This window comes from Neofelis nebulosa, chromosome 12 (assembly GCF_028018385.1).
Source record: "Neofelis nebulosa isolate mNeoNeb1 chromosome 12, mNeoNeb1.pri, whole genome shotgun sequence".
Lineage (NCBI taxonomy): Eukaryota > Metazoa > Chordata > Mammalia > Carnivora > Felidae > Neofelis > Neofelis nebulosa.
The window spans coordinates 21,710,841-21,729,034 of NC_080793.1; the positions used below are offsets into that span (position 1 = coordinate 21,710,841).

Sequence of the window (18,194 nt, forward strand, 5' to 3'; positions counted from 1 at the left end):
GAAGCTCCGGGCAAGGACAAGCGGGGGACACTGCCCATCCTCAGCCACACTGATGAGAGGTCTCAGCTTCTCCGTGTGCAGAGAGGACTCAGCTGTGGAGCCTGGAGAGTGACAATCCAGGATGTTCTCTGAACCGTTCACGGAAAAGTCTATGTCAGGAGAGTTCGGGTCTCTGATTCACTGAGTTGATCGCTGGTGGACTGATTCGCTCATTGATCCAAGAGCCGCTCATCTGTCCACCCCTCTGGACCACGTATGCAAAGATCAAAGAGATACAGCCCCTACCTGAGGGGTTCCAGCTAGGGAAGAGGTGCATAGTACAGAGCTGCGTCTATGTACAAGTCCAGAATCCCTAGAACCACATGGTGCGTCATCTAGAGTGAGTGATAAACGAGCTCAAATAGGGCCAGCCTAGACAGGACCAGGATGAGGCAAGCCAGGTGCCCACGATGCAAAATTTAAGGAGAAAAATCTCTCTCGGGCCCCTGTAAGTGTAAGGTCGGCACCTGAGCCGAGCATCTCCCTAAATCTGTTCCCTGGGCATCTCCTTTGCCTCACCTGGTTCTGGCTCAGCTACTAAGACCACACTCGGTAGGACAGAAAAGGATGCAATCCACAGTCCAGAAAAACATCTGTTTCTCCAAGGGTTTCTTTTTCCTTGAGTGTAAGAAGCATGAACAGCAAATTAAGAGTGATTAAGAATCTTCTCGCCCACTACCTCAGAAGTCACAAAGCGCTACGGAAGTTTCTAATCTCATGCTTTTCCCATAGGCACCCTCCAGACCAGTATGGAGTCAGGCCAGGAGGAGCCATTCCCTGGCTAGGCAGGGGGCACCCTGTGTCCCTGATAATGTGCTAAAGAGTGAGGAGCAGCTGGACAGCTGAGTGCGCTCTGGGGGGAAACCTTCTCATGCAATGTGCCAGCACAGGCAAACTCAAGTCTTCCCCTGAAGCATCTCCTTTGAGAAGAGTTTTACCTTGAGAAGAACATGAGGTAAAACTTACAAGAACTTATGTTTTGTTTGCCACTCATCTTTCTCCTGAGTGCTCTGAAGTTCCCTCCCCACATCCATCAAGCTTTGAGTAGGGATGTTTGCAGTGCTGTTCCACACAACTCTCTCCTGATGCTGGAAACTGCCCATAATCCACACTTAATACAGGGGCCATTAGCCCCACCTGCTGATTGACCTCTTGAAACTGGCTGGTCTGAGTGAGGAACTGGATTTAAATTTGTGTTTAACTGATTTGAATTTAAACTTAAATAGCCACCTCTGGCTAGTGGCCGCCATATTGGACAGCACATAGATACATACAGTAAAAACACAAAAAAGTTAGGGGTCTTTTATGGATTTCATAGAACCCAGAAAATACGCTAAATCTACTAGTCTGGTACCAGCAGTAATAAAAACTTGTAATCTCTATGCAAGAGAAAGAAACACACAGTGCTATCCATGGAGACACTTACGAGGTTCCCCAAGGCATGACAGGACGGCAGGGAGGGGCCGACTGGCCTCCTCATCACTGCCGTGGACTCCCCTCATGGCACACCTCATATCCGCCTGGAAAAAGCACATACCCAGGCTAGGAACGGGTTGAGCTGTTCCAGTGATATACTCTCTGTCAGTTGTGGCAAGAACCGCATAACCAAAGCTAGAAATGCTCTCAGAACAATGCCCCGGAATCCAGTCAGCACAGTGTGGGGCTTCCTGTCCCCCGTTCCGTTCCAAGATTCTCTGCTGAGGATGCCAAGACCCGAGAAGGGGAGGGATGGCAAGAGATGTCAGCCTCACACAGCCACACCAGACAAAATTTATCTCCTCTCCCTCTCCTAAAGCAGGTGAGGGGATCCCCAGATTCAGCCACACTCCTTCCCCTAGTTAGCGTGGGCCCTCCCTGGCTCCTTGGTCACCTGCTACCCCCACGTCACCTGAAGTGACCAGAATGCTGCCTTCTCATGCAGGCTACTGGAGGATTTGCACGTACATCCCCACCTCACTGGGCAGCAGAAAAGACTCACGACGACCCTGCAGAAGTAAAAGGGTATTATCCCCATTTTATAGATGGGAACACTAAGGTACAGCGGAGGGACCTGGCTGATGTCACACTGCTGGCAGCACAGTGGTGACTCACTCAGGCAGTTCCTGAGTGAGTTCCCACAGCGTGGGGTTTCCCAGTCTGACTGGGATCCCAACCACGCTACAGGTTGGGAAACATGTTCTGAATCCAGCTGAACTAAGACTACCACCCTCGTTGGAAGCACCTTTTGCTCACGGTTGGTGATAACCTGAAAGGTGCAGCCTCGTACTCCAAACAGCACATGCTATGTTGATAAAACTGGTCAGACCACCCTGTGGTTAATGGGGCCTGAGCCTGAGCCTGCAGGGGCCAAGAGGCCCAGTCAGCAGCTACAGAGAGGTCCCTCCATCCCTGAGTGACAAGCAAGAGATATTCACCGTCTGGGCGTCTCAGAGAACTCTCTAGGCGTCCCTGATTCTAGTGGGCACCGTAAATCCAAAGGTGACGTGCACGGAGACACGTTGCTACTTTGCGTCTGTCTGCTCTTCTCCTACATAGCCGTCCTCATCCTGTTTCTGCCCTGCCTTTATGTGTCTTCATGCGTGACCCAGGCCCTGGGGATACAGCAGAGAACAACGCACACAAAACTCTTGCCTTCACGGAGCTCACATTCCAGAGAGGAGGCAGACATCAACAGTAAAATACATTAACACAGAGTGAATGAGGTAGTGCCAAGCGTTGAGGAGGAAAAAGAGAATAAGACAGCAGGACGTGAAGCGCCAAGGGTTTGGGGGATGACAGAACTGTACACAAAGTAGCCAGGAAGGGCCTCGAGGAGGAAGCGGCTTTTAATCAGACGTGAAATAAATTTCTCTCATATGCTGCGGGTTTTTCTTAATGTAGAACCCTTCATCATGATTTTGAAATGGTCCTAGTAATATGGTACTTCACTACCCTTCTTTTCAAATGTAGAGAAAAAAATGACTCCATTTTTTAACAAATAAATTGTAAGGAAAAATAGACGGGGAGGGATTTTTTAAATACTTAAGAAACATATCAAAATATGAACTTTATTTGGATCACGATTTGGAAAAACACCTACAAAAACTGTGCCTGAGACCCTGGGGAATGAACACTCCAGCTTCATTGGAGTTTATCAGTTTATCAGTTTACTGGATATTTGAAGAAATCTTAAGAAAAAATTTTAGGTGTGATGATAATGTGGTTCTTTTTTTTAAAAGAACACTTGTATTTTAGAGATATGTACTAAATATTTTTGTATGAAGTGCTCTGATGTCTGGGATTTGCTTTAAAATAATCTAAGGGGTTCGAGTGCCTGGGTGGCTCAGTCAGTTGAGCATCCGAGTTGGGCTCAGGTCATGATCTCATGGTTCATGGGTCTGAGCCCCGTGTCGGGCTCTGTGCTGACAGCTCAGAGCCTGGAGCCTGCTTCGGATTCTGTGTCTCCCTCTGTCTCTCAAAAATAAGTAAACATTAAAAAAAGTAATCCAAAGGGGGGCACCTGGGTGGTTTAGTCAGTTAAGTGTCCAAGTCTTGGTTTCACCTCAGGTCATGATCTCATGGTTGGTGAGATTGAGCCCCATGTCGGGCTCTGTGCTGTCAGAGCCTGCTTGGGATTCTCTCTCTCTCCCTCTCTCTCTGCCCCTCCCCTGCTTGTGTGTGCACATTCTCCCTCTCTCTCTCTCAAAATAAATAAAGAAAACTTAAATAAAATAAAATAAAATAAAATAAAATAAAATAAAATAAAATAAAATAAAATAAAAGTAAAATAATCCAAGGGGTGGAGAGCAGGTGGGCACAGAGCTAGAACAAGATGGGCCATGAGTGGGCAACTGCTCGAGCAAGCAGATGGGTATGTGGGGGATTGTTACACTTCCACTCTGCTTTTAGACGTTTCAATTTTTCCGTAATAAAAGAAAGTTAAACAATGGACATATAATACCAGTCATCCAAAATGCTAATAACAAGCTAATAATAACCACTTAACTACAATGACAACAGTGTCTGGAAGTTAAATCAGACACATTCTGTGGTTTGGCGTTCAATCTCTGTACTGGATTTTTTTCAGGAAAATACCGCAACGGTCAGGATCAACTGGAAAGCTCAACATTCCAGCTCCACCCCCAGAGCTCATGCTCAGTCGTCGGCTGGTGAGACTGTGGGCTCACAAACCTGTGGGAGGAGGAAGAGGTAGTGCAAAAACAGCTCCCAACGCAAAAGGTCAGCAGCTACCAAAAAGCCTCCTCAAGTCCGGAAGGTTTTTGAAGCTTCAAATAGAGGAACGTTAGGATGCAGGGTTGAGGAGGCAGATGAGAGCAGTGAGGACTGCTCAGCCACACGTAGAGAACTGCAGAGCAGAATGGTTCACACTGTGATATGCCAGGGGCTGGTGACCCAAAGAACACCCCCCCCCCAAGGGGGATTCATGTAGAATAATGAGTGTTCAGTAATAAGGAAAGATGCTCAAATGGGAATAAAAATCAAATACCCAACACAGCCCTGTAGCTAGGTTTTGGGTGGCCCACTCGGAGAGTATTTACCTGCAGGCAGGAACATGAGTCTGACCTTGGTCCTGGTAACATAATTTCTGATTAAATGATTGAACTTAGGCAGTCCCTTTTGACATGCTCTTTTGACACATTCATTCTATTGGAAATGGACCATCTGTGAGTTAAATTTTCTAGGCCATGTGGGTAATACTGAAACCACATATTTGCCCCTGGTTTTAAGAGATATTTGTTACAAAAGTTAACTTTTTTTGATTAAAAAAAAAAAGGTATTTGTTACAGAAAATTTGGAATATAAAGAAAAACACAAAAGAAGGGGACATCTCATCTTCTGGGCACAACTGGTAACACAGTATGTCTTCACTCTCTAGTTTGTTCTCTTGAATGACTTCTTTGATGCTTCCCATTTCTGGGTTTTCTCTTCCTGGCACTCTTGTTATTCAGATGGTAGATACTGAGGTCTCTGGTCCTCTCGTTTTCAAACATATTTTTTGGTCTCAAATCCTCCATCTATCTTTTTGTTTCACTTTACAGGTGACTTCCTTCACTTCTAATTTTTTTTTTTCCATTTCTATCATGGTTTTCATTTCCATGAGCTCTCTGCTCTCTAGATACTAAAAAATTCTCGTTTTATTGTTATGACATCTCTTTCTGAAGATATTAATGATTCTTTTTTCTTGGAAATGTTCTGCTCCCTCAATGATGTTTCACTCGGTAGTACTTTTTTTTCTTTGTTTTTACTTGGTATTCATTTTAGAACCTTCTCTTAAATATTCAGTGACCTTGTCTGCCCACTCATCCAATAGAGAAACACTAAAAACCTAACTGAAAGCTCTCTGCATGTTGAGGGCTTGTTGACAATTCTCTACAGGGACCCTGCTGGGTCATTTCATTGAGGAACCTTCTCCAATACCAGTATCTTCAAGTTTCTTCTCTTGGTCTGTTTAGACTTTCTAGAAAAGGCTCTTCTAATCCTTGAAGGGAAGATAGAAGGCTGAGAGCCAAGCACAGGAAGATGACTAACGTGTCAACATTTGGTAATCTTTTACTTAACATCCTGATTTTAGGATTTTAGCCCCCATCCTCAATGGTGCCTGGGGTCCCTGTGTCCAGAGACCCTCTGTGTTACCCTCCAGAGAATATGCCTCCAGTTCTGGCAGAGTATAGAAGAGACAGTCACCCCTGTGTGAGGAAGGAGGTCAGAACTAGAAGCTCTAACTTCTTAAACAGATTCCTGGCTAATTTTTCTCTTCAGCTTTCTTTTCCCCAATCCCGGAGGTACTTACTTACTTAGCACTGCCAATTTTCGACCTTTTTTGAAGGATTCTATGATGTAAACCAGGTGGCCGCTTAGTTCCCCCCCCCCCAACCCCCCGCACAGTCAGCTTCAAAGGCAGCTTTTTTGAGGCACTTGAGACCATTATCCCCTCTCAATTTGCTTTCCAGTCCCCATTGTACTGCTACTATTTCCTCCCCTGCTGCTTTTTATCTTTGCAGCCTTATACTTCCAACAAAACAAAAACACTCTAGTGTTACCTTGGTGAGGTCTCATGAAAAAGAAGTTTATATATTTAGTCTGCCATCCCTGGGAATCTCAGATTTTTAATTTTCACATATTTTTCTAACTTTTTGAAACATGTGAGATCATGTGCATTTCTACATCTTGCTTCTTCATATTTTCAAGAAATCAGGCCCTCAATCTATAATTACTTTTGTTTAGGAAAAAGGACTCCCCCCCCCCCACTCAATTTTCCAGAAAATCTTCATCCTTGCTTTCTTTTTCTTTTCTTTTCTTTTCTTTTTTTATTCAAGTTAGTTAACACACAGTGTGGTCTTAGCTTGAGGAGCAGAACCCAGTGATTCATCTCTTACATATGACACCCGTGCTCATCTTAAAAAGTGCCCTCCATAATGTCCATCACCGGTTTAACCCATCCCCACACCCAAAAGCACTACGAGTGACCAAACGTAAAGCCTAATCACTTGACTCATTAGCTCCACCTTGTGGCTTGTAAGGAAAAAGGTAGGCAGACTGCAAAAAAACACAAAAAACGGACATTGGAAAAAAGCTATCCTGGAACATTGTTGAAAGTATCTCCAACTCAAAGAAAAACTCTGTCTTTAAAACCAGACTTCTGCATCTACATCTCACAACTCTAATCATGATCACCAATGACCCCCATATTATTGAATACAATGGTCACTATTGATCATGATCCTTCTAAAAACTTTTCTCTTGGCTTCCTCTACTTTTTTTCTTCTACTGCCCTACCAATCCTCTGAGTCTCCTTTTCCACTTGTTCCTCCTCATAATTAGGTACTGGGCCACTAAATATTGTCATGCCTCAGGGCCAGACCTAGACTATTCACATGGAGCTCATCTCACTAGATGGTCTACTCCCCTCCCATGGATTTAAACACCATCTATTCGCAAATGACTCCCAAATTTCTATTCTCACTCTGAATTAAATTCATAACCAATTGCCATGACATCTCTACTTTAATGACTAATAGGCAGTTTTGCACTCAATATGGCCAAAACAACTTGATTCCCAACTGCCCAATCTGTTCTGCCCCGAACTTCCCCATCCCAATGAACAGTAACCACTGTCCACCCAGTCGCTAAAGCCAAAAACCTAGAGGTCATCACCAATCCTTCCTTTTCTTACTTCACATTAATATAGTAGCAAGTCTGGTTGGCCCTTCATTCAAAATCTACCCAAAGCCACCACTGTAGCCCAAGCTCTACCACCATGGTTATCTGCCACATGGCTCCCTGTGACAGTCTCCTGAATGTCTCCTTGCCTCCACTATCATTCCCTACAACCCATTCTCCACATTGTAGCACTAGCTGTCTGCTTAAAGTAAAAATTGGATCCTGTCATTCCCCCGCATAAATCCAAACGCCTTCCCTTTTGTTCCTAAGATTAAAATCCAGACTCTTGCCAACCATGGCCTTTAAGAAGACACTACTATGCATGTCCTGGCCCCTACCTACCTCTTTGACCCTGCCTCCTCCCACTTGCTCCCTTGCTCACTGCACTCCACTCACACCTGCCTTTCTGGTCTGCAAAGACCACCAAGGTCATTTCTGCTTTAGGACCTTTGTACCAGCTACTCCTTCTGCCTAAAATGGTCAATTCTCTGGTCCTTGCCCAGCTAACTCCTACGTGTTGATTCAAGTCTGCAACCAAGGCCACCTCCTCCATGTGTCTGTTCCTTACCATCCTCTTCTGACCCTCACCCTACCCTTGTCACTCAGCAAGACCTCTGAGATAAGCATGCTCTTTGAGTTGTAGATAAACCCATTTTTTAAAAATAACAAGACACGCGACATACAATCGTTATATAATTATTAATGCTCCAAACTGACATGTCAAATTCAGTTAAACATTTTCTGACCACTTTTCTATGAATAAGGCAGTGGGAAAGAAGACGGTTCTACCCTAACCTTCTTAAAGCTTCTCCTACCCATGTCCTGGTCATAAGGATGCCAGTATTCAAAAGGCACTGCCCAAAATTTGGTAAGGACTCTAAGATGTTCTCTTCCAGTCTATCACTATCCTAATTATGTTTTACACACAGTCTATAGGATGTGAAATTCCATATAAGGGCTCACCTGCACATATCTTCAGGGTGTTTAACTTGAGTCTTGGACCTGAGGGTAACTTTGGTACGCCTCCCTCTTACACACTGTTCACTCTCTCTCCTCAGCATCCTTGAAATACATGACTTCAACCATCTTTCTAGTACAAGCTGTCGTCATTGTTCACTGAACATTGTTCATCTGTTCCACAGGGCCTGATAACAACCCCACCTTTTCTGTGCTTTCTTTCTACCTCCAAATGGAACAGAACATACCCAGCCACAAGTGCATTTAAAGAGAGATAATTTGAGACTCAGCCTTGAAAAGCTGGAACTGATCCAGTTTGCTTCTTGGCCAATAGTAAAGACACAGATACCAGGTGACTGTTCTTGAGAACTGTGGCCATGGAACAGAGTAAAGATTTATCAGTGGGGCTCTATTCCTTCATCTATAAGGTAAACAAGAGAGACAAGATGATCCCAGAGACCTTTTCAAACTCAGAGAGGAGCCTTGACCTTAGCCCCATTAGGAGAGCCTCAATGATCTCCAACATTTTCTTCATGTGGGAATCAGCTGACCCACATGTACTTCAAATTCCTAAGGCCCAGGCCCCTGACTCCAAATGATGAGGACGAATTCTCACTTTGATCCACTCAAGGCCATCATAGAGAAACAGACTGATGAAACATCAACACACCAAAACCTCCCTGCCAAAACAAAACTGGAAGGACTTTCTCAGTCCTGAAAAACATCCAGCCAAACACATCACAGCCAGGCCTCCAGCAAGCTCTCTACTGCATGTTTAGTTTTCATGTTGAATAGCAAAGTCTATCCCACTTACCTCCAAAATCACAAAGTTAGTTTGGAAATGGAATCATATAACTCTCTCAGAGGAATAAAACTCAGCTAAGAGGGGTGTCTGGGTGGCTCGATCGGTTAAGCATCCAACTCTTGATTTGGGCTCAGGTGATGACCTCACGGTTTGTGAGTTCAGGCCGTGCATTGGACTCTGCACTGACAGCACAGAGCCTGCTCACGATTCTCTCTCTCCCTGTCTCCCTGCCCCTCCCCCATGCTTGCTGGCACTCTCTCTTTCAAAACTAAATACACTTAAAAAAAAAAATCAAGCTAAGAATTCTTAAAGAGCAGCAATATCATGAGACAAAGGCAAGGGAGCCACTTCAGACACTTATTCCCTTCTCCCAATGTCCTTAGACTTGGCCACATGAACCTTGACAATCCTTAGGAATTTGAAATAGTTGAGTGTTGGTCTAGCCCTGCATGGAGAAAATGCTGGAGATCATGGACCCATGTAATCGTGGCATTGTCATCAAGTGACTCCTGTCTTACCCAGACCACTCTGCAGAGACCTTTTCCTGTTGGAAAAAAGGGAGCAGGTGACCTTGTCTCTTTATACCCGGGCTTAGCTCAGCTCACCGATGGGACAGAGCTAAGGTTTCAGAGACCTCCAGTCAACACTTCCTCCTTCCTCTGCCCTTCCCAAAAAACACTGTATACACTCCCATTCTCCCAGCCTGAGTAACCTGATTATATGTTTTCAGGCTCAGTGAATAAGAAACTCAATACATATGCCTCATACACGGGGTGAAGAAAGAGAGCAAACAAACAAGTGTTTCTTTGATGTAGAACTTCAGTTACTCACATAAGCTTGTATCTCACTATATAATTATATTCTAATAAAGACGCCAGATAAACCTGTGCTAAATGACAAATGTGAAATCCTACTTCAAGTACAAATATATATTAAGTACTAACATACTTGCCAAGTGCAAGAACAAAGTAATTTGTATTGTAATATCCCAGGACTGTATGCATCAGATTTTCAGTCGAGCAAGGTTAAGGGAGGATTTTTGATGGAGGATGTGTCTATATAAAAGACAAATTCAAAGATACCCTAAGGATTGTAAAATTTTATTTTTGTTTACAAAAACAGATACTATTAACTTTACAAGTAAAGCAAAATATTCTGGCTCATTTTAAGCAAGTCAGGATGTCTTTTTTTTTTTTTTTTTTTTGAGATATAATTGACATATAACATCATATAAGTTCCAGGTGTCCAGCATAATGATTGGATATTTGTATATATTGTGAATGTTCCCCACATAAGCCTAGTTAATATCCATCACCACAGATGGCTCTAAATTTGTCTTTGATAAGAACTTTAAGATCCACTCTCCTGGCAACTTTCAAATACACAATACCGTATTATTAACGATGGTCACCATGCTGTGCATGACATCCCATGACTTATTTATTACTTATAACTGGAAGTTATAATGAAAGTTAGAATTAAATATGCAATGTGAGGGTCTCAGTAGAAAAAATGCAATAGAGAAAAATGTGTAAGAAATTCGTGGAGTCAAGAGCCGTGGTTTTCAGCCTCAGTTCCGATAATTACCAACAAAACTGCCTCAGGCTAATGATCTCACATGTGAGTTTTATCCTTATCATCACCATACCTACCGTCATTTCCACCTTACTGATAAGAAAATTCATATCATTTCCCTGCCCACTGTGAAAGCCAGACCCAATCTTGTCTTTTTAATTAAAGTGTTTGTTTCATTAGCAGTTTTATAGAGAGTATACAAGAGACAGTGAGTCATTCTAGCAGGAACGGTTTCCATTGTCCACAACGTAACATGTATCAAGAGCCTTAAAAGGTTCAGACCTGATGAAACAAAATGGAATGTGGGTAATGGGTATATGGGAGTCTGTCATACTATTCTCTTTGCTTCTATATATGTGCTTGAAATTTTCCATAATAAGGGGTTTTTTAAAAAAATTTTTAAACTATTTGATTCATTACCTTTTACTCCTCTTCTTAAGGTATAGAATACTTTCATATTACCATGATCTTTCTGGGTTTCCATTTTTACAACCCAAAGTTGCCTGATGAGTTTCTCTCAAGAGATTCTTGTCAATCCTCTCTTAAAGGGGTGTCCTAGATCTGTCCCAAAGACAGATCAATAAACCAGAGGTCTCCATTGGGAAGGAGGTAGGAGGCTACTTGGGATGTTCAACACAGAGCCAGCCACATGTCCTTTTCTGTTGGTCAGGAAGCCTGACACTTTTGTCTAACTGATGCCACACTGTAAGAGTCCCTGTAACTATGCTCTCAAACTGGTTTAAGTGCAGGCTGGAGTAGTTACTAGGGTAGGCATTAAAGCATCTGACCCCATCCTTATTTTGCATGGAGAATTTGAGGTTGGAAATCATTTGTCCTCACAGCTCCTCTGTCTTTTCTCATCCCTTGCTGTTAGATCAAAGCCATTCTGATTCTTATTCCATTTGTACATCATCCACCTCTCCCTTTTTCTTTAAAATCTTCTAAAATCTTATAACTTTCATTCTAAAATTTTGTAGTGATATGCTGTGGGTTGGCTCATTTTTCATTTCTTTTGCTGGGCAATCAGCATGCCCCTTTTTAAAAAAAAATTTTTTTTTACATTTATTTATTTTTGAGAGACAGAGAGAAACAGAACACAAGTGGGGGATGGGCAGAGAGAGAAGGAGAAACAGAATCTGAAGCAGGCTCCAGGCTCTGAGCTGTCAGCACAGAGCCCGACGCAGGGCTCAAACTCACAACCGCAAGATCATGACCTGAGCTAAAGTTAGACACTCAACCGACTGAGCCACCCAGGTGCCCCCCTGCCTTTTTTTTTTTTTTAATTTTTTTTTTTTTTTTACAGCATGCCCTTTTAATCTGAAAACTCACATCCTTCAGCTTTGGAAGATCTTCTTGTATTATTTATTTCATAATTCCCTTCCATCAGCCTTCTCTGTTCTCCCAGTTAGGATTTCTTCTCAGATAAATGTTGAACCTCTGAGATTAATCCTCTATGTCTCTTACTCTTTCACATTTTCAGATTTTTGTTCTACTTTCCAACTACTTGGTTTCCTTCTTTTACTTTCCAAGATTTCCTCAACCTCATTTTTCGACTTTACTCCTCAATTTCATCTCAGCAAGTCAGATTTTAGTTTCCAAGAGTTCTAATTATCCAATTATTCTTTTTCCATAGCATCCTGTTCTTGTTTAGTACATGTTATACCTCCACGAACTCTCAGAGAACATTAAGAGTTTCTTCCACACTCTTTTCCTTCATTTAATTCACATCCTTGTTTCGCCACGAGTTCTATTTATATGCCTATGAGGTCAGTCCATATGTGTGATCCTACCCACCCATGAAGAAGGAAAACTACACTACGTGTGAATAGGCAATAGTTACTTTTTGAAAATGACTAAAACAAGGAACTTACTTAAGTGCATGAGAAGTGAGCATGCTTACCTTCATAGAGTCAGAGTATAAAATATATTCCCTGAGCACAGGTAGAAAGTCTTCTGTCATGTCATCCGTTAGCTCTTCCAAGGCCGTCGAGCAGTTGCCAATGCAAGCTGAGACGCCCTCCAGGGGCTCAGCTAGCTCCCCTTCTAATGCACTCCACGTGGAGTACACAGGCCCGTATTCTCTCAGCTCTACAAGGTACTCTGAAGGGGAAAAAGAAACTAATTAAGCCTTGGCTGGTAATTAAGACAATCACTGGTATCACTGGTATTACTGACTCAGTAACAAGAACTCCCTATAGTCAGATGTATTTCCTTGGCCATTCACTGACCTGAATGTGCTCTCCTTTAAACACAACATTGTTTATAATTTTTTTAATCTCTAAACACCCATCTTATAGATAATATCATAACATCACCTGACTTTACCCCATAATGGGAATGCCATGACTCTGGATAATGGGGACCACAGTGCTTTCTGGGGGTAGGAGCTACATCCACCAACTATCTTCAAAAATAACCACTCACCTACTCATAGTGAAGATGGATTTTTAGCAGCAATGGGGACAGAGTTTCACATAGGTTTAGGGGGATGTTTTTAAAGGAAAGAAAAACCAGTCACAATGGAAAAATAATGGGATTTTAGGAAGTATTTTGATATGGATGTGGTCTTACGTAGGCAGAATTACTCTCACTCAGAGGTAACCCCAACACCTTGGTCCCATCAGAATTTATTCCACATGCTCCTTAGACGTGGATGGTACCAAAAGCTATCTCTAGCACCTGCAGGCCATAATACCATCAGTGGGTAGAGGATAATGAAAATACAGGGAACAAGGGAAAATGTCAATTTATTTACTCTCAGAAAGAAAATCTAGCCCATCATTTGTCACCAGGATTCTTGCCTTTAAAGCAAAACGTTGTTGCCATTTTTTAGTAACCAGTGGATGGCTGCTGCTGGAGAATTCTTTTCAATATGTGTCAGATCTTGGGCCAGCATGATTGTCAACACTGGTCTGATCTCTCTGGCCTCCACATGTGTGAGAAGACAAAAGGTCCTAACATTCTGGGATACAGAGAAGCAGGTGACCACAAGAGGGCTGGGGAGAAAGTGGTGGTAACAACTTGGTAGGTTAAAGAAAGGTCTGACAAGTCCCCAGGTCAGGAAGAGTGGGTCTGAAATGAAGCAGGGGTAGGGCAGATGAGTCAATTTCAAGTTGAAGGCTCATGAGGATGATAACTTTGGCAAACACAGGTCTCGAGGCTGTCCTTTTGAACCATCTTTCTGGCAGAAAAGGTACCAAAGTTTTGCTTTTTAAATTATCATTCCTATGAATGAAGGGAAGTTGAGTCAATGTCTCCACTTTTAAAGCTAAAGTTGAGAGAGAAAGAGAGTCATGGAAAAGCCTGGAAGCTCAGAAGTGGCTGTTTGCCACGAAAGCAAACACAAGGCTGAAGAGCAGGGCAAAGGATGGAGCGCAAAATTATAGTCTGGTCACAACGACCTCCTCTGCTCCCTGTATTTATTTATTAGTCTTAGAAGTGAAGCACGGCCTCGTTCTGTCGTGCCAGTATTTCTGCAGTTTGATTCTGCTGAGCACACATGAATGCGCACACGCACCCTGGGCACGACCAAGATCTCGACAAAGGGCTCACCTATTTCTTCTTTGATGATCCGCTGGGCTATTCGATCAATGGTTCCCAGTTTGAGTGCAAAGGTATCTAAGTAGTCGCCTATGGCTGCAAACTCCAGAGGTCGACTCCTCAGCTTGTAGCCTCCGGTGACGTGCTTGACGGACTCGCCCACTCTAGACAGCAATGCCATCCCCTGCCTCTTGTAGGCGTTCAGGTCCTACGGGTGACACGTTAACAGACAAACTCAGTCACTCCCACAGCCAGGATTCGGTGAACCAACTCCTTTGGGTGGTTTCTTCTTGGACGTGGAAGACTCCGGAAACAAGGACCGAGTTAGAGGACTGACCACGTACATAGCAGTACTCCTCCCCTTGCCATTGGGAATACCAAGCACACAGGTGTGTGCTTTCAGCAGAGCACCTGAGCATGCTGTCCTTCAAACTCAACACTGTTTCTAACACGATTCTTTTAACGTCCCCGACAGAAGAAGATGAAGACGAGGAAGACAACGAATTCAAAGATGAAGAAGAAGAAGTCTCTTTCTCCCATACAAAATATCCTAAGTCATCTTTAGGAACAAAATTCTAGAGCTGAAATTCATTCCATTCATTTATTTATATCTCAATCAAAGCCATATAAAGAAAGGAGGGAGAAGAGGGTGAGCGCAGGAAACAGCGACAGAAAAAGCAGCGCAAGAAAATCCAAGCCAAGGATAGATGCTGTAAACAACAAAACATTTTAGGGCAAAACGGGAAATACATTGAGCTACATAATCTACTGTATCTAAATTTAAAGAGCATATTAATCCATCAGGTCAAATAAACTTCCTATCATCAAACTCCAAGAGGAATCTGTAGCATCTCCAGATTGTTCTATGTCATGCCTTCAAAAATGGTTTCATGGGGCACCTAATGGCTCACTCGGTTGAGCATCCAACTCTTGGTTTTGGCTTAGGTCATGATCCCAGGGTCATGGGATCAAGCCCTGAGTCCGGCTCCATGATGAGCATGGAGCCTGTTTAAGATTCATTCTCTCTCTCTCTCCCTCTCCCTCTCTCTCTCCCTCCCCCCTTGCTCTCTCTTCCCACCCTAGCCCTCCCTCACTTGTGTGTGCAGGTGCTCTCTAAAAAAAAAAAATTTAATGGTTTTACAGAAGATCAGATGTCTGTTCCTTATATCCACCCTCAATACAAACAGAAAAGTAATTCCCAGTCCTAGTAGGGCATGTCTACAGGGAGATAAGGGAACATAGCACAAGGCCATTGCTTTCTGGTCACCTCGTCTGATTTAGGGATAGAGCAGAGAACAGGGAATAGCGGTCAACACAGCTGTCCTCCCATGTGACAACACACAATCACACACAATCACAGATTCCGATCTTCATAAGTGTCTGAAGTATAGTCTGCTCCTTCTTTTTATGCAGCCAAAGCCTTCACTTTTGCTCTTGATCCCACTCTTTCCTAGCTAGACTTCGCCCACAAGCAAGGCTCCCGCCCCATCGGCCACTCCCTCTCCTGTCTGTATCTTCAACTTCTAATCCTTGAGTCTGTAAAATACGCCAGGGCTCACCCATCTTCAAAAAGGCAGCAATTTCCTCCTCCACACACCCCCGTCCAGTCTCTCCTCTTCCTTTTGAAGTCAGGCTACCTGAGAGAATATTCTTCTAAAGATTCCATCTCCCCTTCCAACCTCAGATACTCTAGACGAAACACATCCCTGCAGACACCAGGTTTTCACAAGATTGTAACTGAAGCCTGGCAGTTCTTGGCATTGCTTCTACAATATTTTTTGGAGTGGGGCTAGATCCAAAAGGGCTCGGTGGACTGCAGAAGCTCTATTTCAAGTAGAGGCTTAAAAGAGAACCCCCAGTTAACCAAGTCAATTCATATACAGAATGAAGCTATTTAGTAGCACCTGACTGCTGCACGCATTCTGCCAAAGATGAAAAACACTTATTCGACCACGCTTGATACTGAGCATCTCCCCTACCCTCTCCGAGCATTACTGGCTTCTTTGTAATGACGCTTCCGGTTTGCGACAAGATCGGGTCATCCCAAGAAAGAGGAATACCTCTTCCTTCGCTGTGACAGAACATGTAAAGGGTTTGCCTAAGAACAAGACCAAGGGAGGAGGGCACTTGTTGGGATGAGCACTGGGTGTTGTAGGTAAGCGATGAGTCACGAGAATCTACCCCCAAAAGCAAGAGCACGCTGTATACAACGCATGTTAGCTAACTTGACAATAAATTATTAAAAAAACCCAAAAAACAAAAAAATAAGACAAAAGTTTTCAAGGTGTGTTAAAAGGTGGAGACAAGAGAGGGGGAGATGGGGAGTCATTGTAGTTTGATGTCACACAGTGCAGTACACTGTTTCAGGCTCACAAGATGAATAGTCGTGTAAGTGTGTGAATATACTTAACGCCACTGAAGTGTGCATTTTTTAAAATGGTTAGGGTGGTAAATTTTAGATGTATTTTACCACAATCAAAAAGAAAGAAAAGAAAAGATGGGGGTATTTGGTACATTTAATTCAGCAGGTAGAACTGAATGAGGGCTAGAATTGGTTGTTTTAGAGCCAATGCTCTGCATTCGCTCGCGTGAAGTTGGATTTTGATTAAGACGCTGAAGGACTTTTTTTTTTTCTTTTACATCACCTTTCATACTGAATACCATCCACCACACGCAAATCTTTCTGCTTTATTTTTCACATAGATTCCTAATGACCCACGGTCCGTGCATTCTCTCCCATTGTCTCTCTGTTCAGTAAAGATGACGAAGACTGAGGCCTGCCTGAACAACGACCTGATACGTGGGGGAGGCACTGAGCTGCATGTGTGGAGAACAGGATGGATTTCACTCTGCATATGAGCTGAAAGAACTATATTCGATCTGTTCACCAGGAAATACTTATTTTGAAACAGAACATGGGTTTGACATGGGCGGTGGGGGACAGGCCTCTGGGAAAAAAGAGAAGATGAATGGGAATGTCATCAATGAGGCGAAAAAATGTCAACTGAGGTTTAAAAAACAAATACTAAAGGACTTTGTCATGTGGTTTCCATTGTCTGGAGAACGGCACCCTCTCTAAAATCTTTAAAATTGACTGATGTTACCTGTAAATATTTCTCAATTTTGCCATTTTGAGAAAGAAAACTGGGAATCCCGGAGCCTCGACACCCTTGCCAACATGAAACAAACTACCTGTGGCCTGAGTTTGGGAATATGATTCATGAAAGTAAACAGATGGGGCCGCGAGGAGCTGGCATGAGAATGTGAGCCTGAGATCCCATTTCTGTAGACATTGAGGGCAGAGTGTGTCAGACTTCCTGCCAGTTCTGCCAACCGGAAGTGCACAGAGAAGCCAGTGAATGACCAACCTGGGTGTGAACACACAGAATCCGGCAACTATGTGGGACCCAAATGTTTCTCTGGCAAATGCTTGGAAAATGCCCACCCAATAGGAATTTGGCTGCGGGCAAGCAACACTGAACTAGTCTTTGTCAGGCAGTCTGATTTAGAGCGGAAGTTTGGCCTCTGGGGCCTTAAAGACCTAATTTTAAATCCCAAGTGATGCCACTTGAATATGTACCAATTCCCTGAACTTCAGTTTCCTTATCAGTAGAATGAGATGTTGAGTAACCTCTCACAGGGTTCCTGTGAAGAACATCTTTATCAAACACTCATTAGATGTTCTTTCCCTCAGGGCCCACTTGTTGGTCAGAATGGCCTCACCTATTGAAATGCCAAGAAGAATTCAAGGAAACACTTATCTTTGTTTAGGCAAGTGAAAATACTTCCTCTCTGCTGCAGTGGGGGTGTTTCTCCTGAATTCTAACATGGAAACCAGGATGATGCAAATGGACACCAAAAAAATAGAGGAATTTGATGACATCCACTATAGTGGGCCATTCCCAAAGGTGGTTTGTGAGAGAGCAAAGCAGCTTTTAAGAAAGAGCCCAAAGAGGGGCACCTAGGAGACTCAGTCAGTTACGCATCTGACTCTTGACTTCGGCTCAGGTCATGATCTCATGGTTCTGGAGATCAAGCCCGGTATCAGGCTCTGTGCTGATGGTGTGAGGCCTACTTGGGATTCTCTCTCTCCTTCTCCCCCTGCCCCACCCCGTCT

At 43.4% G+C, this 18,194-nt stretch overlaps 1 protein-coding gene across 5 annotated transcripts in view; it reads right to left on the reverse strand.

The window, feature by feature from the left end:
- The window catches only part of SNX30 (sorting nexin family member 30), a 118,802-nt gene that overhangs the window by 19,079 nt on the left and 81,529 nt on the right, over positions 1 to 18,194 (reverse strand). For all 5 annotated transcript variants that reach the window (XM_058694500.1, XM_058694499.1, XM_058694501.1 and 2 more), the window contains exons 5-6: positions 14,090 to 14,285; positions 12,438 to 12,637 (exon numbers count right to left, since the gene is read on the reverse strand). In XM_058694500.1, the coding sequence (XP_058550483.1) occupies positions 12,438 to 12,637; positions 14,090 to 14,285 (396 nt within the window). The remainder of the gene's footprint in view (positions 1 to 12,437; positions 12,638 to 14,089; positions 14,286 to 18,194) is intronic.